Source organism: Acanthaster planci, linkage group LG04, assembly GCF_054643075.1.
Source record: "Acanthaster planci isolate LZ-2023a linkage group LG04, COTS_SCS, whole genome shotgun sequence".
Lineage (NCBI taxonomy): Eukaryota > Metazoa > Echinodermata > Asteroidea > Valvatida > Acanthasteridae > Acanthaster > Acanthaster planci.
Genome location: NC_141780.1, coordinates 18605887 through 18631325, shown reverse-complemented (window position 1 = coordinate 18631325; position 25439 = coordinate 18605887). Strand labels below are relative to the sequence as shown.

The 25439-nt window shown below is 43.0% G+C and overlaps 1 protein-coding gene across 21 annotated transcripts in view; it reads left to right on the top strand.

Annotated features, from left to right (window-relative positions):
• The window catches only part of LOC110986966 (neuronal cell adhesion molecule-like), a 73950-nt gene extending 48646 nt beyond the window's left edge, over positions 1-25304 (top strand). For all 21 annotated transcript variants that reach the window (XM_022249334.2, XM_022249327.2, XM_022249333.2 and 18 more), the window contains 14 exons: positions 8-138; positions 748-916; positions 1730-2035; positions 2752-3128; positions 3826-4054; positions 6286-6401; positions 7026-7209; positions 8178-8297; positions 10164-10343; positions 10847-10972; positions 18559-18729; positions 19211-19339; positions 19590-19677; positions 20353-25304. In XM_022249334.2, the coding sequence (XP_022105026.2) occupies positions 8-138; positions 748-916; positions 1730-2035; positions 2752-3128; positions 3826-4054; positions 6286-6401; positions 7026-7209; positions 8178-8297; positions 10164-10343; positions 10847-10972; positions 18559-18729; positions 19211-19339; positions 19590-19677; positions 20353-20569 (2543 nt within the window). In that variant the 3' untranslated portion in view covers positions 20570-25304. The remainder of the gene's footprint in view (positions 1-7; positions 139-747; positions 917-1729; positions 2036-2751; positions 3129-3825; positions 4055-6285; positions 6402-7025; positions 7210-8177; positions 8298-10163; positions 10344-10846; positions 10973-18558; positions 18730-19210; positions 19340-19589; positions 19678-20352) is intronic.
• Positions 25305-25439: the final 135 nt, after the last annotated feature.

Here is a 25439-nt window from a genome sequence, read left to right as displayed (position 1 = left end):
AATATAGCGAGACCTGCTGAAATGACTGATGCCCCAAAACGAAATGAGATCACCATCGAAGGGAAAGGATTTGAACTGACATGTGCCGGTCAGGGCTCACCGAAGCCAGTCATCACCTGGACGTTTCAAGATAATCCGGTAAACAACCTGGATATGTTCCTGTCATCTTGTCAGTCGTGATACCAGATCATTACATAAATGTTTCCTTCGAAACAATCCACACTTCTGAGCACTTCTACAAAGATCATGACTTGGATTTGTTGGCTTCATGACTCTGGAAAAAACATTTAGTTGCCGCTGGAACCAAATCCATGTGGACTGTGAGCCTTATCTGTGGCAGGGGTAAAATTTGTCAAGATTTTTCTGAATTCAGGAGTTTTTGTCTTGATTTTCAGATTTCAGGATTTTTCAAACTATTAAAAAATCTGGCCAATCCTGTTTTTACCATTACCATAAAAGTTGAGCTTTAGCAAAGGGTATTTTAAGGGGCGCTGATATGCGTACATGCATAGGTAAACACAAATTTACACCATATACATGTACCCTACATAGCTGTGAGGGCCCCAGGACCTGAGGTGATGATATTTTATTTTCCTCTAATCTCACCCCTGCTGTGGAGGAATACTGGAATGGTATTGAATAGGAGGCTTAAATTGTTGACATGGCAACCGACGCTGAAGCTGGAGATCAAGCTTGGCTTTGGAAAATGTCCCAAACATTTATCGTCACCCCCCCTCCCTTTTCCAGATCAGTGACACTGACCCAAAGTACAGCATCGTGGAAGACGGCAACACTGCGAGCACCACAAGCACTCTAACGGTGTCTGGGGTGAGCATTGCTGATGGCGGTGACTACAAATGCGTCATTGAAAACGGCTTTGGATCAGTGATGGCCACGTCGACTGTGACAGTTCGAAGTGAGTGTTTGGCAGAGCTGCCGCGGGGTAGCGGCAACTAAAGTGGACGCAGAATCAATTGAATTTGATTTTCAAACTGTTGATTTTAGCCTCAGTTCCAGCTCACACTGTCCACTGTTGCACTGCCATCAGCGGTGACCCTCTTATTTTGTGTTGTAGCAAATGGGGATGAACAGCTTGTTATTTGAGGCATTTTCCTGTGAGCTTTGAGGGAAAACCTGGGCGTGTTCACCTATGAGTCGACTGGAACGCTGTGTGCTTTTGGGAAGAAATGAATGGGGTTTCAGTTTGACGCGGTGGCTGTAGTTACAGAAATTTAGAGAAGTTGCTGTCTGCTTTTAATGCACCAGTTTGGTGCTTTGGAAACGGGAACAAGACCTGTCTGCAAAGAATGGATCTCAGTTTCTATTTCTGGTTTTAGAAAAACCTTCCAGGAGTAGGAATTTACTAAAAAAAGAAAAGAAAAATATGTTTTGAAAGTAAACACGTGATCTGATTATGGAAATAAAGAAAAAACATTAAGGAAAGACAAATGGCATATGGATTGGGCTTGAACCTGGGACATTGAACTTGCTGAACAGCATGCTTTAGGCCATCGCAATACCACGATTGGGGGGAAATTATAATGTTTTGCATATTTTTCATGAAAATTTTTATGAAATGCTGTCTTTATAAAATTTGAAACATACATTACAGCTACTGCAACTATAGCCACTTTGTTATTTACATATCTCTGCTCTTTTGAAGAAGCTGGAGCTCTCTACAGCTTTGAATCGCTGTTCAAATTGAACCATTGGATGTTTGATTTAACAGGAGGCACAACGATCATCGTGGGACCTGGGGATGAAGTGTTCGTAGAGGAAGGCCTCGAAGTGGTTATCGAGTGTGAGGTAGATCATGACGAAACGCTAGAGCCAACGGTCACTTGGTACCGCGACACCGGGGCCGGTCAGGAGCAACTGGACCTGAGCCTCCCCGGTGGCCGCTTCCGACGCGCTAGGACCGGCTCGGACAGCCTGAAAGTGCTGAACACCGTAGTGGAGGACACAGGGACGTATGAATGCCGGGCAGTCACATCTGAGGATGAGGCTTCGGCGTCCACCCAGCTGGTCGTTCAGAGTAAGTGAGCAGCGACCCGTGTCCTTGTGGGTGAGACCGTGGCCAAATCGCGGGGCTGCAGATGGGAATAAAACACACACACACACACTGATGTCTCCGCAATGTTGCTGCAGCCGTTGTAGCCAATGGCCTCTAGTGTTTTACTGGTAAATCTCCAGGGTCAGTCACAACTTTTGGACTTAGTCTTCCTCACCAGAGAATGGGTTTGTAGAAAATAGCCATATTGGTTCTCCAAGTGAGCTTGAAACGTGATGGCTCTTTATTTGGATGCGCCACTCTGATAAATTGCTGACTAATCACGCTACGTGGATGAAACTCTCCATGATGGAATTTGTCTGCGCTCAAGATTAGCAATACTATCTTTTCATTCATTTTGTTACATCAGGTAACAGGAAGAGAAGTCTTGACAATTGATCACACCACCTTCAAAGAACACGGCATTTATAAGTGAAACACTGTTTGTTCAGAATATCCCACCGTGTTGTCATGTGTGGTTAAGTACACATTTGGGATGGCCCATATCATGTGCATATCTCCATATCATTTGCATATCTAACATATTACAGTGTTTTGGAAGTAGCCAAAAGCATCAATCGTAGTTTCAATTCTTGTGACTGTCAACAAATTCTGCGTGTCAGGTTAAAAGTAAACTCTCTGTTAAGAAAACCCAGCCGTATTTCTAACGGTTCATTTTCATCTTGTTTTATTTTTAACAGCTGCGCCCAGCGCCCCATCTGCTCCCATTGTGACGCAGCGATCTGATGTCTCAGACACCATGGTGGCCCTGTCATGGACCAGCGGTGGTGATGGCAATGCCCGCATCACGGAGTATATCATCTCCTTTGAGACCAACTTTGATGACCTGGGCTGGCAAGTGATTGACACCGTCTCGGCCCCCTCCACCCAGGCTTCCCTGGACCTCTCCCCCTGGGTAACCTATCATTTCCGGGTGGTGGCTGTCAACGACATTGGACAGTCCCCGCCGAGTCCACTGTCCGAGTCCTATTCCACAAATCCAGCAGCCTTGACAGAAGCCCCAGAGAATGTTGCACTGGACGCCACCGATCCTGGCAAGATGCGGGTGACATGGCCAGTAAGTTGAGCCTAGAGACGGATCTACTTCTGTACCAAAACTCCAAACAAAAAAAAAAGAAAAAGAAAAGAAACCACAGGAAAATTGGGGATTTGCCTCAACATGTTCCTCTTCCCATTGGAATGCAAGTGTTTTTTAAGAATGAAGCAGGATTATGCATGCATGCACGGATGATTTATTCTGTTTCTGATCTTGTAATACATAATAGCCCATTATTTAAATACCTAGAAAACGGGTTCCAGATTTTGTACAAGCATTTGCTTCTCCGTCTGGAATCCTCATATCATTTGTTATTTTGATGTTCAATCCATGTGAATATTTCATTTAAGATATGGAAATAACCCAACTCAGCGCAACTCAACCCAACTTAACTCAACTCAACCCAACCCAACCGAACTCATTTCAGAAGTCAAGCAAAAGAGGGAACAAGCAGTATTGGCTGTAGTTAGCCCTTATGCCCATTGGCAAATAATACTGTTGGAAACCAGGCCATTTAGGTAGGGAACATGGTGTACGTGTACCGGGGCATCACCAATTAGTATGTAGTCTCCAAGCATTCCTTTGTAGAATCCTGTTTTTGGATGTTTAACCTGGCTTAGTTTTATAAAAAAAAAATCTTACTTAGGGATTGAATGTATAAAAGGAGTGAAAGTAAGAGTGAAACTTACTGGATCCATGTCAACGCTACCTCATACAGGAAGTGCATCCGTACGACCAAAATGGGCCAGAATTCAAGTACATCATAAAGTGGCGGGAACCTGGTGATCAAGCATGGATGGGGAATGAAGAGATCACAGAATACGAGGTCACCGAATATGAGATTGACGTCGGAGAAATGTATAAGGAGCTGGAGGTGCAGGTCCTGTACAGCAACAGTTTGGGACCGGGGCCGGCCTCAGATCAGTCAGGCTTCACAGGGGAAGGAAGTGAGTGTTTAAATTACTGCAGCTTACCTAAACCTGGCAAAGTATCAGAGAATTACTAAGCACAGAAACATTCCTGCATGGTTATACAAAGATAAGGCTGTTCTGATTTTTGGTATTTTCAAATGCCCAAAAGATCCAGGGGTGTGAAATCTCTGCTTTTCAGTGGATTTCCGCTTTTTTGTTGAATATGAGAAATTTTATTTTTCCATTTTTTGCTAGTGACGGGCCAGATTTTTGCTTCTTTGTGCAAGTGACGTTTTTGTCCGTTTTCTACTGATGCGCTGGGACGTGACGGCCAGACACCAAAGAGTACATGAGCACTGCGTAATGGACTTAATATAAATCTACTTTACAACCCTACATACATGTTCTGGTACATTGGCTTACGTTTAGTGTATATAAATCTCTCTGGGTATTAGTCGGTGCAGAGCAAGCCTTGTTTGTAAAGAGCATCCTCAGACAATTCAGTACTTGTACTGTGATTGGCTGTCAATAAAATATCAATATTCTTCATGTGTCAGTGGGACTTGTTACAGCGCGAGCAGAAGTACTAACTAAAACAAGCTCCACTTACATGTATGCACTTCACTTTACATTTGCGGTTTGAAATAAGGCTAGTTGATTTTCGCTCTCGCTGGTAGAGGGCTTTTTGACAACAGGCGCAGGGTGTAAAAAGTTCTGGTGTCATGCATTATTGCATGATTTTGCACTGTTCTGTATGAGCTTTTAAACAATTTTTGGATATAACCTCATGAAAATGTCAGTGCAGCACAAATTGTCCAAAGAGATTCTGACTTGGAAACAGTCTTTGGAAAGACCAATCCTCAAGTTACAAATCCATGGGAATGGACGTGAATGGAATACACTGAAGACGGACGGGCAACACAGTCCGCTCCCAGGAAGTCAAAAACAAAAGCCTGGACATTCGATGCGCATTGTTTAAAGAATTGAAATTTGAAAACCGTGGTCGGATCAGATGGGAAAAGGGCCAACTCACACTGTAAACCTCGATGTTAACAATTTGGTTTACCTGTTACAAGTTCATTTGTAACCTTCAGGAATTTCAGCCAAATAGACCTATGAAGAAAAGGTAAAATTCAGACCTGTAGCTTAATTGTCCCCCCCAAAATGGCCGTTGGTTTCACCAGGAGGCTGTAAAATTCATTACACTGTGTCTACATTTCAAAATTTTCCTGGGCCCTCAAGGGGGATCTCAGACCCCACGCCGTATGTTCTTCGCACTTGCAATTTCAGCTATTTTTTGTGTGTTTCGCTCTGCACACTCCTGAAGATCGGAAAGTTCCGATTTCTATGAAACAGGGAAAAAAATCAAGTCCTGGCAAAAGAAGGCCCTATTTGCAAAAACAGTGCTGTCTGCAAAAAAACAGGGTGCTGTTTGCTGTGCCCAAAAGCCAGTTGTTATGGGCTCCTACAGTGGGTGTTCGGATTTCTGTCTTTTCAGTGTTTGTAGGTATGATAGCCCCTTCAGAAAATGAGGCAAACATGGTGTCAGTTTGCCGTAATCTTGTTAACCCTTGTCAGCCTACTGGCCTTGGTGATAGTAGTGCTTGTTTCATGCCATTTTAAGAACGGCACCAACGCACCAACCATTGTCATATTTTCTAATAAGTCAATTTGAAAGCAGAAATATTGGTGCTTTATTTTACAAATCACTGGTACCGTAAGTCATGTGGTACATGAACAGTTTCAGAGATGAAAGCATCACATTGGAATTTGAATGTTCAATTAGGCTCAGACCTTCCTTCCCATGTTGGCTGAATTTTGTGGCTCTTCAAACCACAGCAATCACCATTCAGGAGCACCATTCTGAGCTAAGAGCTTCAGCCCAGTAAATAAACACAGAAGACAAAGGGCTGCACATAATCCAGAATTCCTGTTAACCTGTGAAATGCACTTCCTGCTGGTGTGGCATACATGTAGTTTCCAATTAAGTAGAGATTCTCCACTAATACAGTGTTACAGTATGCAGAGAAAGGGGCCTTGCATTACGTCAGTGAACAGAACACCTGTGTTTTGATCATGGCGGTGTTCTGTCCACAATACTTGCCATTACTTCCACAATAGACTGCAAGTAAGTGATGGGCCATCACTGGGAGCCACCATCACTGGTATCCACGGACAGCCCATCACTTCTCCATCTGCAGAATGTGTGGGTTTTTTTTCCCGCAATAGCACACTTCACCGTGTATTACCTTCTTGTTGGATCCCAGCTCCCACCCAAGCACCCCAGAATGTGGAGGTGAATGCCGAGGACTCGTCCACTGTTGTCATCACCTGGGATGAAGTGCCAGACAGCACCGTCAATGGCCAGCTCCGAAGCTTTTTGGTAAGCCTTGTCCTGTTCACTTACCTGTTTGTTTGCAAAACAGTCAATTGGGTGTTGGGACTAGTAAGCCCAGTGTATTCTTGGAGTCAGCTGTATTTGTCAGGCATTAGAGCTGGCATCAGAAATGCAGAGAAAGTTTAGGCTCGGCAGCTGTTCGAAGAGGACTAAGCAATTATTACTTGTGGTCCCGCTTGTACATGTAGCTCAAACAGGAATTTGCAGGAATGCTAGAAGGGCCACTTGATCAGAGAAGAGTCGGCTCCAGCTCACATCTAGTCTGCTGCACCTCTGTGTGAAATCAAAGGGAGTATCTCTTCCAGGTACTGACAAGGAAATGCCTCATGCCCTGGGAGAAAAACAAACAGGTGCCACTCCAGAAGCATATTCACCTGCTCAAATTGGCAGGAGCTCTGACTCAATAATCAGGAGGTCCTCTTAGAAATGCTGCCGAGATTGTTTTATTTTTACTCTCATCGGCAGTGGGAGAGCTGCAGTGATAACAGTTGTCCTTATGTCAGTGGAGAAAAAGGTTGAAGATCTCAGGGGGACTAACGAAGCCAGTCTAACGAAACTATTCCTTCACAGAAATTTTGGGTTATTTTTATTTCTGTCACCCCTTTACAGGTGTACTATTCCATGATCGAGGTCCAGGCCCAGGGCCAGAGTCCGGCTGAGTGCTTTCCCAACACCGACTGCCGTGTACAGAACCTCACCCCTTTCCAGTCCTACGAGTTCCAGGTAGCCGTCCATAACGGCCAACACGTGGGCCCAAAGTCAACGCCTGTGACAGTCAAGATGCCCCAAGGAGGTAAATCCTTTTTCCGATGAGTGGCACTAATTTACTGCACAGTGCGCTGCTTTGTTGTACATCTGTTCGGGAGGTCACATTTCAATCTCACAAACATCTTGTATATGTCATCCCACAAGTTAATCTTCAATTTTTTGTTTTGTTCTGGCGAAGTATTGCATAAAAAATAAATGCATTTTGGAGAATTGTGCTATATATACAAAGATATGTCAATATCAGTTGTACTCTCTAATAACAACAAAATGGATTTCTTAATTTTTTTTCTGCCAATCAGATGCATGAGTATCAATAAAAACATTTGATGCTGATTTCGCAACCATTTTCACCCCTTGACGACGGGAATTTTTTTTCCGAAAGCCGTCTCCAAGAATTCCAGCCTCGCTTGGCCATGAAGGCCACCTGCCAAACTGCAAATTCTCAGTTTGTGGCCCTGCGTGCTCTGCACGCTTAGAATTACATGGTGAAAAGGCTGATTGTTCGGTGGCATGCGGCTCTACTCACGCCTCCATATTCCCGTTGCCTCTTTTCAAAGTGGGGACTATTGTGAAGCTGGTGATTATGATGGAAATTCGGTCTTTCTTTTCATTTCTTGGCTACACACAAAGGCCAATCACCTTGTATACAAGAGCCACCTTCTTTCACCGTGTTCGCTCGAGCGTGGGCCGAGAGTAATAGCTGAAAAGCGGGCTGAGGATCTCAATTTTTACGGCGGCTCCCGGCGCGAAGGGGTTGATAAGCAGCCCATTTTTCTTATTTTCACAAGTGTACAAAACAGAGTCTTCATTATCCCACCCCCCAAAAAAAGAGATGTACTCTTGGAGCCAATTGGCCAATTTACTTATTTTCTGAGTTATTAAAGTGTACACAGTGTATAAACCCCTTTCCTCAGAGCTTGCATTTTGTACAAAAAAGGATGAAAACCTCAAAGGTATTTACTCCAAATGTGACTTTTTGTATGCACCCCACAGAATCGGGACCTGTGTATGAGTTGACAGCATTTCCCCTATCTGACCGCATTGTGGTGAAGTGGGGAAAGCCAGCTTCCCCGAATGGTGTCATCACGGGATACCATCTCAACATCAGCTCTTGTAAGTGTGTCAAGTGGTCCTGTCAGCATTTTGTGAAGTTAAATCTGAGGGGGCCAGTGGTACTGCCTCATGGTCACCATCACCTGAACAAATTTAGGGATCTCCTTCCTCAGTCCTGCCTTTATTGGGCCATTCTTAACTCTTGGAGAAATGCCAACATGAAATTTGCACAGACGTGTGTTGTGTGCTTGAGGCGTAGTGTGCAGACTAACCCGAGTTGGGCGCGTTCTCAAAGATGATGTGCCTGCATTTTGTCGGCTGTACTAGCCGATTGGTTGAGAGCAATGCAGCACGCGCATACCACTTACCGACAAGTGTGGTGCCACTGCAGTGATGGCTCTGATTCCACAGACTTGCCTGTGCAGGTGCTGTTGCTGTCACCACACCACATTGATAGACATGGCATATGCAATCTTACACTTGGCGTGGACTCTCCTGTTGGCATGTCACAAGACCTGTTTATATTCAGAGTGGTATATATAGAGCGCATGATTTTCCGCGATAGCGAAAACAGACGGAATTCGCGGAATCAACACTTTGAAACGGAATCCACTGCTTGAAACAGACTTTCAAAATTTCCCGCTAAGAATGGCTTAAAAAGTAAAGAAAACTTTCTACAAAGCACTAAAAAATAAATGTCTACCAAATCCTTTTCAAATGCTTGCTTGCAATGAGCGAATTACCCTGGAAGCATACTAAATTGCATCACTCCACCGCATGATTGGGTCATCCATGCCGCGCCGGTGTCGATACTTGCAAGCGTTATGGCGTGCGTGAGCCCCATGCGCTCAGCGGCAGCCGGCACAGTGCTGCGTTGCAGAACGGTACATTGTGTATTCACACATTGGCCATTCACATGCGCACCGTACTAGCAATGAAATCAAGGCGCAAACAAGTTCTTACTCACACATATGACTATTGCACACGTGGGGAATTTAGTCTGTGAATCCGCATGGACGCCTTGAGACAAGGCTAATACCCCATGGCGAAACAATGAAATCGCAGCAACAAAACGGAAGACTAATTACATGTACATATTTCTTGAATTAAACGAAACCTAGTAAGCTTGGTGTACCATAGCTGAATGGGCCTTGGAAGTGTTCAATAAAGAGTGAAGTTTTCAGTCACAAACATACATTTCAAGGCTCAGATTTAATGTTAACTTTCAGAATTTTGTCGCACTTCTGCCAAATAAAATGGCGGGTTGTTGTCCAACATTAAAATAATTATTGTGATCGACGACTTTTACATGCAAGATTTACTTTGTGACTGCACTGTACATGTATGTAATCTGATTTCATACCTGAGAAGTGGCACACGAATTGTCCTTTGATTAATCGTAGCAAGATTTTGGCGGTCACCCGCTGGTGGGAAATCAAGGGGTGGGGTATGCTGTATTTAGTGTCTGGATTTTTTAAAATTTTCACCACAGAGTATTTCCAAACAATAGCGTTATTTTTGTTTCTTTCCTTTCTTTTTTTTGGGGGGGTGATATAGTTGGGCAAATGGTTTCCATGCATAGTTTAAAACTTGCTCTCTTGTTTCATGCTTACGAAGGTATGAAATGGAATTTGAAATTATGAAGCAGTATGCGGGATTTGGCGAAACGGAAAATACCCATTTTTGAAACAGAAAATCATTGGCCCTATTTATAATGCACGTGCAACATGCGTGTCATTAATTTTCCCCTCCCCTTTTATTGTAATAGTGTCTAATTCTCGTCACCGGGTTAGTCTTTAATAAATGGAGTACAGTTTGGATAGATAAACGATTTCTAGAGGGCCTACCTTCATGCAGGTTCTCAGAACGTAGCATGAGTTGTGCTTAGTTTTCATGCCAAACTCGCTTTCTCTTCTGCATGGGCAGATGACAACAATAACAGGTTGGGCAATCAGACGGTAGTGCCCATCAGTGACGCCGAGACCACCACCTATGAGGTCAATCCTGCAGAGCCTGACACCAACTACTACATCGTTGTGCATGCTGTTAATGGATACGGCCTTGGCAAATTTGATACCGTGGAGCCTAAGACAAGACCTGCAGGTGGTAGGTGGACGAGTACCAGTTGTTTACCTGTAAGACGGGGTTGGGGGTTGGGGAGGGCCCGGGTTTTATTTTGTTTTTATTCGTATTGGGTACCAGATTGTATGATGGTTGTACAGCTATCTTCAGCTTTGATTCTGTGTGCCAGACACCCATGCAGAGTTGCTAAAGATCAGTGAAATCATGCCAAACTTGTGAGCAAACCTTGACGTGTATGTGTACCTTGTATGGGGGATTGTTTCTTGGTCCCCCGTCCAACCCTCCCCCCCTAGAAAGCTTCTCTTATACCTGCTCAGACCCCCCAGATACTAATAACTATATCACCCATGCTGTGTCCACGCTCCTCGGGATGTCAAAACTCTGCTCAGGTTGGACAGCACAGTTTGCTCGTGTTAGTTCCATGCATTTGGGAACCAAACGAGAGGGGGAACAAAACTATATTATAGATGGAATCTGGTCTGAAATTGAAATTGATCCGTTTTTTGGGTCCTGTTGTCAATTCACAGCACCAGTAAAGCCCATCGTGGCTGAGAGTCAGATTGCTCCAGGGAAGAAGTACATCAATGTGACCTTTGTACAGAAGGATGACGGTCCTGCGGCCAACCAGTTCTACGTGCAGTACAAGGAAGCAAGTAAGTCCCTCTTGTATGTTTTGGCCACAAGGAGAACCCGTGTGAAATATGCAATTTTGGGTGCTGTCTGCTCGAGAGCTCTGTGGTGTTGGTCCTCTTGGAAATATGAGCCCCGAGCTGGACCAAGAGAGGGTGCAATTTTCCTAGCAACCCAGGATCCATTGGTAGTAACCGTGCATTACTGGTTGACAAATGACTGTGAAACACAAGTGCTGCAATCGCATGACTACCAACGAAACAGACACTCCCCACCATTGGCTCTCTTCAAGCGATGAGGGGGTGCTTCTGCTCAAGGCAGATTGATACAAAAACATGTCTGTTCCCGCAAAAATTGGGTTCAATTGTTTGTGCTTGTGCACACCATTGTCAATGTGCCATACACTCTGACCGTGCCGTGTCTTTATGAACAAGGAGAGACCCGGTTGACTGTCATGCCTTTTTACACATGCTGTCTTTTTTCATTCCTCGCCCATGGAAGCTAATGTTTCGATAATTCTCATGCAAAGATGATCATGTCCCGCCCACTGAAACACCTTGTATCTTTTTGGGTGCAGCAACTGACTATAAAATGAAAATGTTGACTTCCAGATTTGTGAATCCTCTTTCTTTCTTCACTTTTTCTGGGTCAGATATTGTACTGGATTTGCCAGTCCCGACCCAAGTTTCTGTTGTGTCAGTATTGCCGATTTTGTCAAGTAAACAAGTTTTGTTTACAATGCTATAGGCAAGTCAAAGCAAAATGTTTCCATGCAATCAAGCAAAACAAGTTTTAGTCAATGCTGGTCAATTCATGGATTTTTTACCTGTACATTAAAAAAAAAAAAATTGTGTGTACTGTAGTGCTTCTGAAACACATTGCTTTAAACCCTGCGGAAATATCAAAGCATGTCAGGATATTTAATGTCATGAGACCTACATGTACATGTTTCTCAGCTTTACCTGATTACTTGCAGATGAATTGTTTTCTCTGGACGAAGATCAAAAGAAGGTGTTCAGTGGTGCATAGCATTCATTTATATAAGGCCACTTTCAACCCACTTACTGATAAGAATTTAGTTCTCCAACTGAAGCCAGTGATACGAGCTTTGAACCCAAACTGGCGGTGCAGTTTTTTATGGCTCTTGTACCGTCGGACTAAAAAACAAGAAGAAACAAATTACCTGAAAAGCATTGGAGCGGAGTTTCATTGCGACTCATGTAAGTCAGGCATAGGCGAGATATTGGCACACTGGGCTGCCATCACCTCACCTGGATTTAAATGCCATTGAGAGCCTACTCCACGGGAGAAAAAAAAATGGCTTCATGGCAGATGTGATCACTTATGCAAAGCGTAGAAGAATCCCAGTCAATATGAGTCATAATTAAAACCACAACATGGCTCAGCAAACAATTTGTTGAGTGTGCTGGTACGTGTACCTGGTAGTTACATGTTCTCTTGGCTTTATGGTGGTATTCTCTTACTCCTTGGAGCCGTACCCTCTCTAATTTTGCAAGCAACATGAATATGTGTTCTTCTGGTTCTTCGAAAAGACCGGTACCGAAAAAGGAGGTGGAAGTTCTGCCTGGCTCCTTTAGTCATTTTTGCAAATTTCACCTTTTTTTCGTGTAGAACTTCTCTCACTACTCAGAATTTTCACCTCTCTACTTGTTGGCACACATACCCATACAGTTCTGTGCTTGTGCAGGTGTTGTGAAACCAATGATAATCCTCCGTCTACAGTACGTGGACTTGGCCTGCATGCACAGCCTGTATGCTATCGCTACAGTTAGGCTATGCGAGTCTAATTTTCCTTTGAATTCCAGTTTTAAACCCCAGTCAAAATCATCTGGGCCATGAAGTCTCCCACCCTGCCCCTAGTTACCCAGTATTACTCAAGATGACTGGTTGTGTCTTTTCTCTGTGGTCCATGTGCCAAGGAATTGATGAATTGATACTTGTACTTTGTGCTTGGATTTCAGCCATCGGGATTCCAAGTCAGTAGCCTGTACGTCCGTTTGGTTTTTAGTTGGTAGTACATGTACGGTAGTTGTAGTGTCTTTCAATTCTGTCTGATCTTTTCTGATGCCTCGCTCTCCTTTCCTCATTCGCATTGGCAACTTTTCTCGCCTAAGTGCCTGATCTGGAATGCAGTGAATTTTAATGTACATGTATAAATGATGTGTTAGGATTGAGCTGTTCTTGCAACAAATCTCACAAGGCCATTTCAGTTTAATAGAGAAATTGTTTTTTGGGGGGTGGGGGAGCTGCAGATGTAAGCCCAATCTGAATGGCGGCCCAAATGCATATACCGGGTACAGTATATGCATACAGAAAGTTATGCTTCATGTACACTTGAGCAGGATACCATGTTTACTCTGTGAGTCTTGGAAAGCCGAAATTACTGTGATGTTTGTGAGTTTATCAGAAACCTGATGGATTTGCCATTAGTTGGGGGAGAAAGATTCGATAGTTACCGGTATTCCACTCTTTTTCTCTGGCCACTCAGCCAAAGTGGGTATTACTTGACATTCGCAGACTGCAAACATTGTTGGCTGTCTGTCGTAAATTTCCGCTGCTTGATGAGGGTTCGCATGATATGAAGGGCAATGCATGTACATGCAATGAAATCACCACTGACCCTTGCTTGATTCGGAGAGGCAGTCTTAAAGTTTCCCAACTGAATACTGTAGGCCCGGTGTGACTCAAGCCTGGTTTCAGCCTGCAACGCTGCTGTCATGAAATTGCACAGTGTTGAGTTTCAGTCCTAAAACCATGAAGAACAAAGAGGGTGATTTTGTAGATTGATGTAATGAGATGTCATTGCTTCAGTAGTACATGTGTCATCAGTTACACGTTCTTAAACTCGGCTGAATATGTCAAAGAATTATGAATAAAAGACAGAAAGGTGGATGTCAAAAATTCTGGCCACAGGTTCTGTACTGTGTTGATATTCATGGCGAGAGTTTTGAAAATTCATAGGTCTGTTGTTATACACCGTAGAAAAATTGAAGTCAGCACGATAGGGAATAAAACACTGTCTCCATTAGTCTGCTTGATGAGTCCTGCATGAGGAATGTGTGATTGAGGTCACGTGTTATAATTGTTCAACATAATCACAATGGAATAGTTATTTGCATATAGGTTCACCCACGGTAGTGTCAATTAATTTTCTGTATGCACATGTTCATGTATATTCAAGTTACTTGTATGCCCGTAGGATTTTAATAACAGGTACCGGTTACAGTGATTATGTCTGGCATGTCTGTTAGGGAGGGTTCAGCTGTTGTCATTAATTGAAATGACAGTGCTACCCAGTTCATGAATGCCTGGCTTCCATATCAGTTCCTGAGGCAACCTTGCTAATATGATTTACTGGTACATATGTACATACCAGTACATGGTACATGTGTGTAGTAGTGGAACTCTTTCTGAACCCCTCTTTTGTATAGTGGTCTGCTCCATCTATTTTCATGTCTGGTACCAGAATAGTCCTAGGTTTTTGTGACATCTGTTCCTTACAGGTTGTTGCTTTAGGAAATATTACTGGTGCATGTATATTGATGGTTTGCACAATAAAGAGAATATTCTAAGGCCTGTGGTTCAGTTTTACTCACAGATTTTCATCGGTTACTCTTGTTTACATATTTATATTGTAAAACTCCAGAGTCGGAGAAGTCTTTTTCTGAAATTGGTTTTTTTCCTCACAGAAATTTGTTGTGATAAATTTGGGAATTTAATTGTTATCCTGAAATTTATTCCGAGAGTACAATTTTTTGTTTTCATGTGCATACTTGTGTTGCACCGGGTACCTGACTATTTGATTAGGTTGCGCCATTTTAAAGTCCCAACATTTCTGGGATATTTTCAGACTGCTCATTACAGGGCGGGATTATCACGAGTAGGCCGTAGGGCCTACAAAAAGAAAAACTACAGTGCCAAGAGACACTCCTACAAAAACATACTGAAAATTTGTTCAAGTTGTAGCATCTGTCACTGAATTTACTGGTATGATTTAGAAAGGTTGAGAATATATACGTGTACATGTAGTGTCCTTTGTGTAGCTTACCAGTACATTTTATTATCAAACTGAAATGTGATGCTGCACCTATTAAACCAGCTCTATTAAATTTATGATGGAACCATTGACAGTCTGAGGCCCATAAAGCAATGGTGCCTAAGGGCCTACATGTGTATCAGGATCACTGGTGCCCAGGGCCTGTAGAATTCCCCTCCAGTCCCGGCTCAGTAGCCTAGTGTGACCGCGTCTGGCTGTGTTTATCGTTTAAAGCTTTGACTTGTGACGAAAGAAACATTGAAGCCGATCACTGATTAGATGTCACGCATGAGGTATGCACGCAGGGCACAGAGAACCTGATATATTAGAAAAAAAGCATATGGCATTGAATGCCACACATGTTAATTACGTGTATCTTGATGAGACTATCCTGCCCCATAGTGCGGAGAGGCCAGTGGTGGAAACCAGGTGCGGTTGATTTGTACAGTATACATTGTCCGTGTGTGTTTGTGTGCCTGTAGCCCCGTTGGTGAGGGACCGTTTTCGATGAGGGTGGATGTTCGTACGTGGTGGCAATCCAGAGTTTCACTCACTCGCAACTTTGGGAATATTTTTTCACAGGCAAGTTCTGTTTCCATTGTTTCTTTTATGTGGTTATCTCATAATACATGTTCGTCTACCGGTACATACGCTGTAGGTGATATCTTTCTCTCAGTCCATGTTTCAGATCCTTGCTTAATTTTTTTGGTCAAAATATTTGTTGGGCAGACATATTTTGTAACTGGACACTCTTCAGATCAGACGTAGATTTTCTGGTGGTTTTTTTTTTGGGGGGGGAGGGGTAGGGGATATCGAAATGTTGGGGTGTCCAGCTGTACGTAAATGTACATAGGAAACAGCTGTGGTTTGTACAAGTGGGGCATCTGCTTTTTTTTGACCCGTCGGCTATTTTGGAGTCCCCTTGCAAATTAAGACATGAAAGCATGAACCTGAAGCAGCTTGGCTTCCATATTGTTTCCTGTCAATTCTTTGGATTTGGAATTTATTTGTGGCGAAATCATGCCACTCACTGATGATGACTGTGTTGGTACCACAGTGGATACTGGGGATTAGTGCCCAAGTGGTAATGAATAACAACTGATTGTTTTTTAAATGCCTTTCACGTAAAACCAAAAATGTCATCTCAAATATTGCAATTATTTTTTAAAATGATGATCCTTCTCACATCCAAAACAATCACCAGCAGTTAAAAATTCAGTCTTCATGTACAAGTACAGTACTTCCCCTGCATTATCCTTGTACATGTTCACCAGTTTTGTACCAGTAGGAGCAACCAGTGATGTTCCACTACATGTCATGTGACAACTACATGTAGAGTGGGAGGGTTGGGGCTCTAGCCAGAAATAATGCGTACTTCTATGGAAGCCAGGGGCCACCATCCTTATTACAGACTGGTGGGTTAACCTTAACCACCAAGCATATTGTTTGGCTTACAGTATTCAGTACTACAAAATACTAAGTAATAGCCTGAGCCTGAAGGACCTAGCGCTACAAATTACTACTTCTGGCTAGGTTACTTCCATTGTTACTCGTACAGAGAACAATAAAGCCATGCATTCATAGTGCCACAGCACTGTATGGTACATTGTCTTTTCTATTGTATTTTATGGCTTCAGAGAACATTGGGGTCATGTCCTCTTACAAGCGGCAGCACTGAGTACTACATTTGACTACAAGTAGTAATTTGTAGTATTATGTAGGGGTAGGGTTAATATCAACTGCAGCCAGTTGATTCAGACGTGGCCTAAAGTTTGGGGTTTTTTTGGTTCTCTCTGTATTTGCTGTCTTTTGACCAGTCTTTCAAGGTAATATTGGAAATATCTGTACATTTCAAAGCAAAAGCAAGAGTTGACAGTGGATCAAATATTGACTGATATTAAAATATTTCCATGGTGGTAATAGAACTTGTGGTGCTTGTCATGTGGCACTATTGTTATGGCAATATAATATGTGTACATGTATATACATGCACATGTTCAGGTACTAGTACTAACAATATTTTTCATTCCACTGGTCATGCGTTGCCCCCTTCCCTATCTTTCTATACTGCAAGTTCGTTCTCTCCATCTTCATCGTATTTACAGGTGTGCATCGTGGACATTGAAAAATCATTTATTTGTACATGCTCTACATGTACATGTACTCACTTGCTGTCTTGACTTCCCCTGCCTTTTCTCTCAGTGTTACATTAACCATGTCCTAATGGGCCTTAAAGGTTTCTTCCTCAGCTCAGACCATAGAGTATCACTGCTTCTAACTGTAAGATTGCCAGGGCGGCCCCAGTAAGAATGATTCACGACAGTATCCCCTCCCACCAAACTTTATCCCCCAAATGTCCTATTTTTGGCTCATAGGTCGGCATCGGTAACTATTTGACATTTTACCGGGGACGACATTTAGGATGGTTGACATCCAGAGAATGAGATTGATGCGAGTCGGCGAGCGAAAGAAATTGCTGCATGATCCCGACCTCGCATGTAGGGGCAAGGGAAAGTTGCAAGATTTGGTTACAAGAGCAAGGGCATTAGTGCATGGCGATGTAGAGCCCTGTGTGATCGCTATGTTATTACACATTGGTATGATGTCAAGGTCGTCCCATAGTGCATTGCTCACCCTACACATGTCGTAGTTAAAAAGTATGGTGCATTACTTTGATGCCCAGAATATCGCTTATTAAAACCCTCCTATGGTTTCACAGCACAAATATGCACGAATGCCCACAGTCACTCTGGTGATTGTGTTCTCCATATGGAACACAATGATGAGTACACATGTTCAGTGTGTACACACAGTTGGTTGCCAGCACAAAATGACGCAGGCTCTTTTGTGCAGTCCTCTTCATGGCATTTGATTTACTGCACAATTCGTGCACATGAAACTGAAATCTGATATTGTGAGGGATAGTTGGTACAGTGCACAATATGACACAGCTGTGCAATTTTGTGCGGTTTACCAACTGACCAAAGATTGACTTCAGCAAAGGAGGGTTATAAAAACTCGCTCGCTGTGCAGAGTTATATACTATATTGGTCTGTGCTTTGGTTTATGATTCATTCTTCCATTACTCAGTTTTGAAAACAGCTAGTTTCTTGCCTGTGTTCAACTGCTTTGACTGTAACAGATGCAAATTTTGGAATCGTGTCTCTTTTTTCAAAAGGTTATCAGCCACTAATTTGGTTCTTCGTGTCAAGATCTATGAATTCTTTTACCCTAGACAAAGAATCCTGTATTACATGGAAGGAATATCAACCTTTCAGTTCTGGAAGCATTATGTGTATATTTCTCCTTGTTTATTCAGTAAAGTTGCTTTGAAATGAAACATTCAGAGCTGTTGTTAATTGTTTAGCCTGAAGCATTTGACAGTTGAAGCCGTGTCTAAGAAGTAACTTAAGTGAGGCTCTCAAAACTGCAGCACTGACGTCATCCAATCCTGACATCCAATTTGTTATTAGAAAAACTGCCCGCCAGCCTAACATTGGTCTCCTTCCCCTTGTTTTCTGGTTGTTTTCGTTCTTTGTCCGCCAACATCAGACAAAGAAGACGCTGAGTTGAAGACGACCCCTCCTTTGGATCTCCTGAAGGGCAGCATGATTACGGTGCCCGACCTGCAGCCCGGCACAGAGTACCTTGTGACTGTTGTTGCTGCCAATGATGACGGGGAGACAATTGGAGATGAGCAGACTACCAAGACCATTGGAGGAGGTAAGGGCCAAGTCTAAAAATAAAGCAGTTTTTGGTCTCTTCCCATTTCTTCCATCCCCAGATTATCAACTCGTTATGACACTTGTTGTGACCTAACATTTTGCTGCAGATGCAAGATGAGCTCGTACAGTGGCGTTGTGTGGTAGCCGTCTTGCAGGGAAGTTCTTTTGTTCCACAGGGAAACTTCCTTTCTGCCTACCCCGTGGAACAAAAGCACTGGCCTCTCAAGATGGCAGACATGCAAACCCCCTGTTGGATATGGTAGTCATGCGGTGTCAGGCATGCTATATACTTCTTCCTCTGTGTTGTAATTTTATTTAGGTTTGGCCTTGTTTTACTCAAGGAATTTGTTTTCTTTCTGTGAGATTTAATTTCCTTGTATGTAAGGGAATTGTCGTGGAACCCATTGACCAGTGAGTGATACATGTATTTCCAGCATGATATGATGATTCTGTCCTGTGTCTCCCCTTTCCCTCAATAGCTACTCAGGCAGCCAGTCCCATCTTTGTGCAGGGGTGGTTCATCGTTGTGCTGATTGTCATTGTGGCCTTGCTGTGCATCTTGCTGGTGCTCTGTATCCTGAAGAGCCAGAGGGGAGGAAAGTACAACGGTAAGGAACTCCCCGGGCGATCACTCCAAAACACCTGACCTGATTCCATCTCCCCAGTATCGCTGGAGAAGATTCAGGGTTTGATGCTGGCAGTGCACTCTGCATCCACTCCACCTGCGATATTGGGCTTTCATACCGATGTTTGTCGTACACCTGTCTGGTGTTGAGGCCTGGGTCTCAACTTGTGCAGTATCGTGCTTTTTTGTGACCCATTCCATTACCACAAACTTCATGTTTCTTTGCCTTACAGTGTCAGATAAGGAGCAACAGCGAAAGGGCGACATAGAGAGCACGCCCCTCAAAGACGAGGGGGGATTTGAGGAGTTTGAACCTCGCAAGTAAGTTTGCATCCAGCTCGGACTTGGGATCTTAATATAACCCTCTTTCCTGATGTGATGGTTTCACACGTTGAATGTCTTTGGCCCGGCAGTCACAGAGTCAGTGGCTGGGGAATCTTGTACATTAACACCCCCCTCTGTTGCGAGAAATGGAGAGGCCCAGTAGATACTTAAACACTAGAGCCACCTTGCACCTGTTGAAAATGAGCAGTGCATCCTGCATGCAAGATATACACAGACTAGTGTGTACACATGGAACATTTATGAGCACATTTATGAATTTAGTGCAGTGATACAGGTGGAACAAATGGAATCTGTGTGTTGGTAAAACGTGTAGTTTATGCAGTGTTTGGCCCAGTCAAGGGAGAAGGGATGCATAGCATGTGTGCTCTGGTACCATCGCACGCAGTTGATGCAAAGCTTATCTGACTTCTCTGACTGTACTCAACGTCTGTATCTTTGCATCAAGCAATGCACTCAGGCATAGCGCAGGATGGAAACTACACTCAGAGGTTCTTATGTGAACAGTGCTGCTGTGCACATTTATCGCTGGAGGTTCAATTGACACGACCCCTCTTGTCGGCTGAGTGCTGAACGGGAATTACAAGTAGAAACTTGTCAGGAAAATTCATTCTCTATTTTCTCTTTTTTTGTCCCCCCCCCAACCCCATTCAGGGATAACCCAGATGGGGAGTTACCTCGTGGTTCCCAAGGCAGCCTGCGCGACAGTGAGCCAGGCAGCAGCGACACTGACAGCCTGAAGGAGTACGCCGATGGCGAACTTGGCAAATTCAATGAGGAGGGCTCCTTCATTGGCCAGTATGGGGACAAGAAGCAGCGGCCGACAGAGGACACCGACCAGAGCGGTGCCGCCTATTCCACATTTGTCTGAAAACCTGTCTCATTTATCTGAGGCCTTCCTCTTGCATCTGAGGACCTTCCTTGTTCCCCTGAGGACCTTCCTCACTTGTCTGAGGACCACGCCCCCTCAGTTCAACAGTAGGGTCCACTGATAGTGCTTTTAGATGAGTTTAAGTACGTAGGAATAAAGGACAATGGGTGTGGTCGCCCAGTCTGCCTATCCTTTTTCTTTTTCTCTTTCCGGAACTACTTGGAGCGTGCTGTGCTGTGCTGTGGAGGGATATGTGCATCTGTACTCCTTCAAAAGGGGCAGAATTTTATTCTTACAATTCTAGATAAAATCTAACTTCATAAGGTCACAACTTGTAAGCATTCTATGCCACTGTGTATTCAATACTTGCATCTATCGCTATGTGTATGGTGGTATCCTAAAATAAAAAATTAACTTAGAGGACAGAATTATGCATCAGTGGATTTTTAATCATCTGTTAACTTCTAGCTCCAGTTCGAACAAAACAGTCAAGTAACATTCCTAGAATTCCTAGAATTGCCAAATTGACAAAAAAGAAACTAAAGATTTCGGGCGACTCAACCAAAAATGTTGAAAAGTTCCTTTTTAAGATGTAACATATTTTTTTCTTTGGTGATTTTTAAACCAATATTTCTTCCACCTGTGAAAATATTACAAGACTGATCATGGTAGAATTTTTCGTGTAAAAAGTGGCTGAAGTTGTGCTCACGTGAAGTCGTAAGTTAAAAGAGAACAGAAAATTCAGTACTGGAGTGATCTGCGGAAGAGCACCACTAAAGTAATAACTGTTGCATTAATTAATGGCTATTACCATAATATTTTCAGTTGCCTTGTTTATCAAAGACAGTGTCAAAGTCAACTTGTTTTCCTTTTGGCTTTGACACTTTGTTATTATTACGTTTTTTAATATACAGGAAAACGTTGTGGAGGATTTTTGTTACCCTTAGCCACTGTGACACTAGGCCCTGTAATGGGGCTCACTTGTCTATCAATGTAACACGGTGTAATCAAATACACTGTAGTGGGACTGTTTATATTAGAACAATTAAGTAAAACAATTAGCCATTAAAGAGATACATGTAGATTACCGTTGACGCACTTCAGATTGTATGTTAGGAATTTGTACTATAAACATAACGACAGCCTCGCCTTCTGGGCACCGTCAACATCCTCGTTTCTGTGCTCCAGTAGACACGGCAATCAACAGAATCTGTCATAAAATGGTTTAGGGAATAGCATCAATTTTGTGAGGCACCAGTTAGGTGTGGTTCAAGAAGTATGTTACCATACAGAACTGGCGGTCTGTCTTTGCCGAGAGTTGCACCTACCAGTGGCTGTGAGATTTTGCATAGGCGACCATGGTTTTAGAGTCAAACTTAAAAGCTGCATTCAAGCTGCAAACTTCCGTTGTCAGTTGTTCTTCCACAGGTAGGCTAGATACAATTTCAGTCAAAGACACATTGTTTCTTGATTTTAGATATTTTTTGTCCCCTCGACTGTTCCTGGCTGGGACGTGGTGCAGTGCCATTTATGCTCCCGTCTATCATGGAACACTGCACAGCGTTTGGACTGAAATGGTGCTGAGATGTTAGTGCACAGGCATGGAGCATGATATCAGAATAAACATGACACAGTTGTGTAAACCTGGGGGCACTGATCTCATCAAGCTACTCACTGAAGAATCTTGCTGAACCATACACATGTATACATATGTGCTAAGCAAACACCAGCTGGAAACCAGGTACCACAAAATGCACAGGACATGGCATTTTGGCTGGTAATCTGCTTCTGCTATGGATATTATCATCTTTACTTAGCCACTTTCTGTGCGCAGAGGTCAAACTAGGCTCAGCTTATTCCAAGATCTCTACTCGGCAACAAAAGGTGTACGGTGAAAGTGTCAGACGGTGTGAGTGAACTGCTGATAGAGTATTGCACCAACCAGCTTGGATCAGTCTTCAGTCACGTTTCTGGGCTCATCAAGGCCCAAATGCATAGCACTGCTTAAATCTGATTTTGTTCTTAGCGAGCCTCCATCTATCTCACAGAACATTAAAGATACAGAATCCTCCATGTGTACCTGACTGTCAGCACATCTACGCCATGAAAAAGTAGATGAGCACCAACGCCATATTTTATAGTAAGCACAACTTCCTTGCTCAATCTTAAGCAGCGCTATGAAATTGGGCCCAGCTACCACAAGTTGCTTAATCTTTCTACTTAGCCAACTAATAAGATAATGAGCGTAAGTGTCTGTATACGCCCGTATTTTCTGGAAGAGATTCACGGTATGTGTGAGTGGATTGGTGCATGCGCGCTCGAAATTTATAGATGACCATTGTAAGGCGCAGAAATTGCTCAGTTGCTTTGAAAAAAAGTACTCGATGATTTGGAAACTTAACGCAAGATTTAAAACAACCATCCTTTCCTTTAATTAAAAAAAACCCACTTGATTTGGATGAATATGTATATTGTAAAGGCCTTCGGGCACAAAGGGAGGGTTGACTAATTGTAGCTTTGGTACACTCTCTTGAGTGGGTCAACTTAGTTCCACATACTGTACTTAGATTTAGATGCTGTAAATTAAAGCAACCATTGTACATTGTACTGTGAAGTTCCACAACTTCATCGTGTATGGTCTTAACGCGTTGGTGGTAACAGCAGGATTTTGAACAGGACCGCGCCGTTTTTGATGTTCGTGTACACTGTAATTAACGTTTTATCTTACACCGCAGTAGTCGTGATGCGCTAGATTGTAGCGATGCTTGCATTCTTATCACATGTGTTGAACTAAGCAAAGTTGTATAATATTGAAAGAAAAAGCCCCATTTGTTGGGTCCCCCTTACGGGTGCCTCCGGACAAATTGAAAGGTGTCTATATAAGTTTTGCAAGTTGAAATATTTGCAAATGTTTTTCGTTGTGTGGTCTTGTTTGTCTTTTTTTAACAAGTTATATCGAGATGTGCTTCGTAGATTGGCGTTTGTGTTAAGTCTGTGTACTTGCCAAGCTTACAGTCAAGCCCTGACACAAATGCAAGTAGCTATTTACATCGTAGAAAGACTGCAGTTTATGTAGTCCCAGATGACTAATTCGTGGAGTTTTGAAGCAAGATATTTTTAGTTGTCAGTGTGTTTTATTGCGTATGGAAATACACTTTTTAGGATCTTGTTTCCTAGAGAGTGAAACTTGTCCCCTTCCCATGATGCAATTGGATGGTTATCAGCCGTTCGTAATGGGAATGATAGGATATTTATTGACTACGCTTGTATTATATTTTAATTTGTAACTGTATCATGTGGTTTATTAATCTTTTAGCGTTGTAACTTTAAGCATCTTTCATACATTTTTAAGGATACAGTTTATCTCACTGTTGTACAAGTAGTGTTCATTTTTTTTTTCAAGCAAGATAACGTGTAGCGTCGTTGTAGGTTTGTTAGCACTGCAGTTAGATGGAATGGATTCTGTATTCAGCAGCATAGTAATTGTGTGCATAACAAGGTTTTAAATGCAAGTCTTGCAGTGGTGGGCACGTGTTGAGGGCGTGCGTTGGAGAACAGCAAGCGGCAGCTCACCCCTAGCCAGGCAGGGCTCGAGTCAACTGACTATGGCTGGAAGTGGCTGCAGGCCATGGCCCTAGATACTGGCTTCCGTAAACGCACGGGTTGGTTACAACTACAACCACAGCCACGGTCACGAAACGTGCAGAAAAGGGGACACTTTGGCCGAACAGTGCTGTGGAAAGGCAAACATTGACGGAAACCTCGATGGTTTGTAATCTACAGCGAGTTCTTGGGATCACTTCAAGTTCTGATCATAGTGTTGAGGCAGGTGAACCTAATCATGTTGCCCGATGCGACGATCCTCAACTTTAACAGTTAGTGGGTCAGGCAGCGCACACCGTCAAAATAGGTCAACCTTGGAAACCCCGCCCTCGTGCAATTGCATTTTGGCATTTCAGAGTTTGCAAAAGCTTTCAGCGGGACTGGGCATTACGCTTGGAATCGGATTTTGCCAGTGGAAGCCGTCATTTTATTAATATATTGATTTTGTTAAGTGCACTCGTTCCACACGTGGAAATACGGACAACAGCTTCTGGAGAGTGGATTCTTAGAATTTTGGTCGTATATACGTTTGGGCAGGGAACCAGTAGAGCGAACATGCCAACTCGCTCTTGTGAGCAGCTTACTAGTACCCGCTGCAGGGATTGTGCAAAGGAAAAAGAAGAATCCATAGCTGTCATCTTGATTGACAGGGCTGGTTCCAGTTTTAAGTATTGTTTCATCGCAGTTTACTTGGTGTTACAGTTTCGCCTGCCTGATAACTCCTGGCCCATCCACACGTAAAGGTAATTGTTGAGACTAATACATTAGATGGGCATCTGCTTGTAAACCGATCGGGGTAGTGTTTTTATTAAAGGGTGCATCTTGTATAAAAATGAAGTAATCGGTTTTTGTTTTCACAGTAGAAGTGATGAGAATTTCAATTGTGTACAAAATCGCTGAGTATTGCTACGTATGGCTTATGATGGTTTTGACTGGCTTTTCAACTTTGTTTTTTCCTTAAATTCAATACATAATAGTGCTAATAATCCGAGGTTGAATAACTTCCGGTTATTTATCGCCGTCGGTGTTACCTGTAGTTGATGCCAATTCTCCTGTTAATCAGTACTGTCCAAATGGCTTTTTCATTAATATCTGTTGTTCAAATAAAAAAAAAGTTTCAAAAATATCAAAAGAGTCATTTAGTGTCTTCAATCTGCGTTGTAATGCTTGGAGCACATACAGTCTATGTATTTCTATATTAAACATGTTTGGATACGTCTAATAAAGGATGTCTGAAGATTAAAATATTAATGATCACGGTATTCAC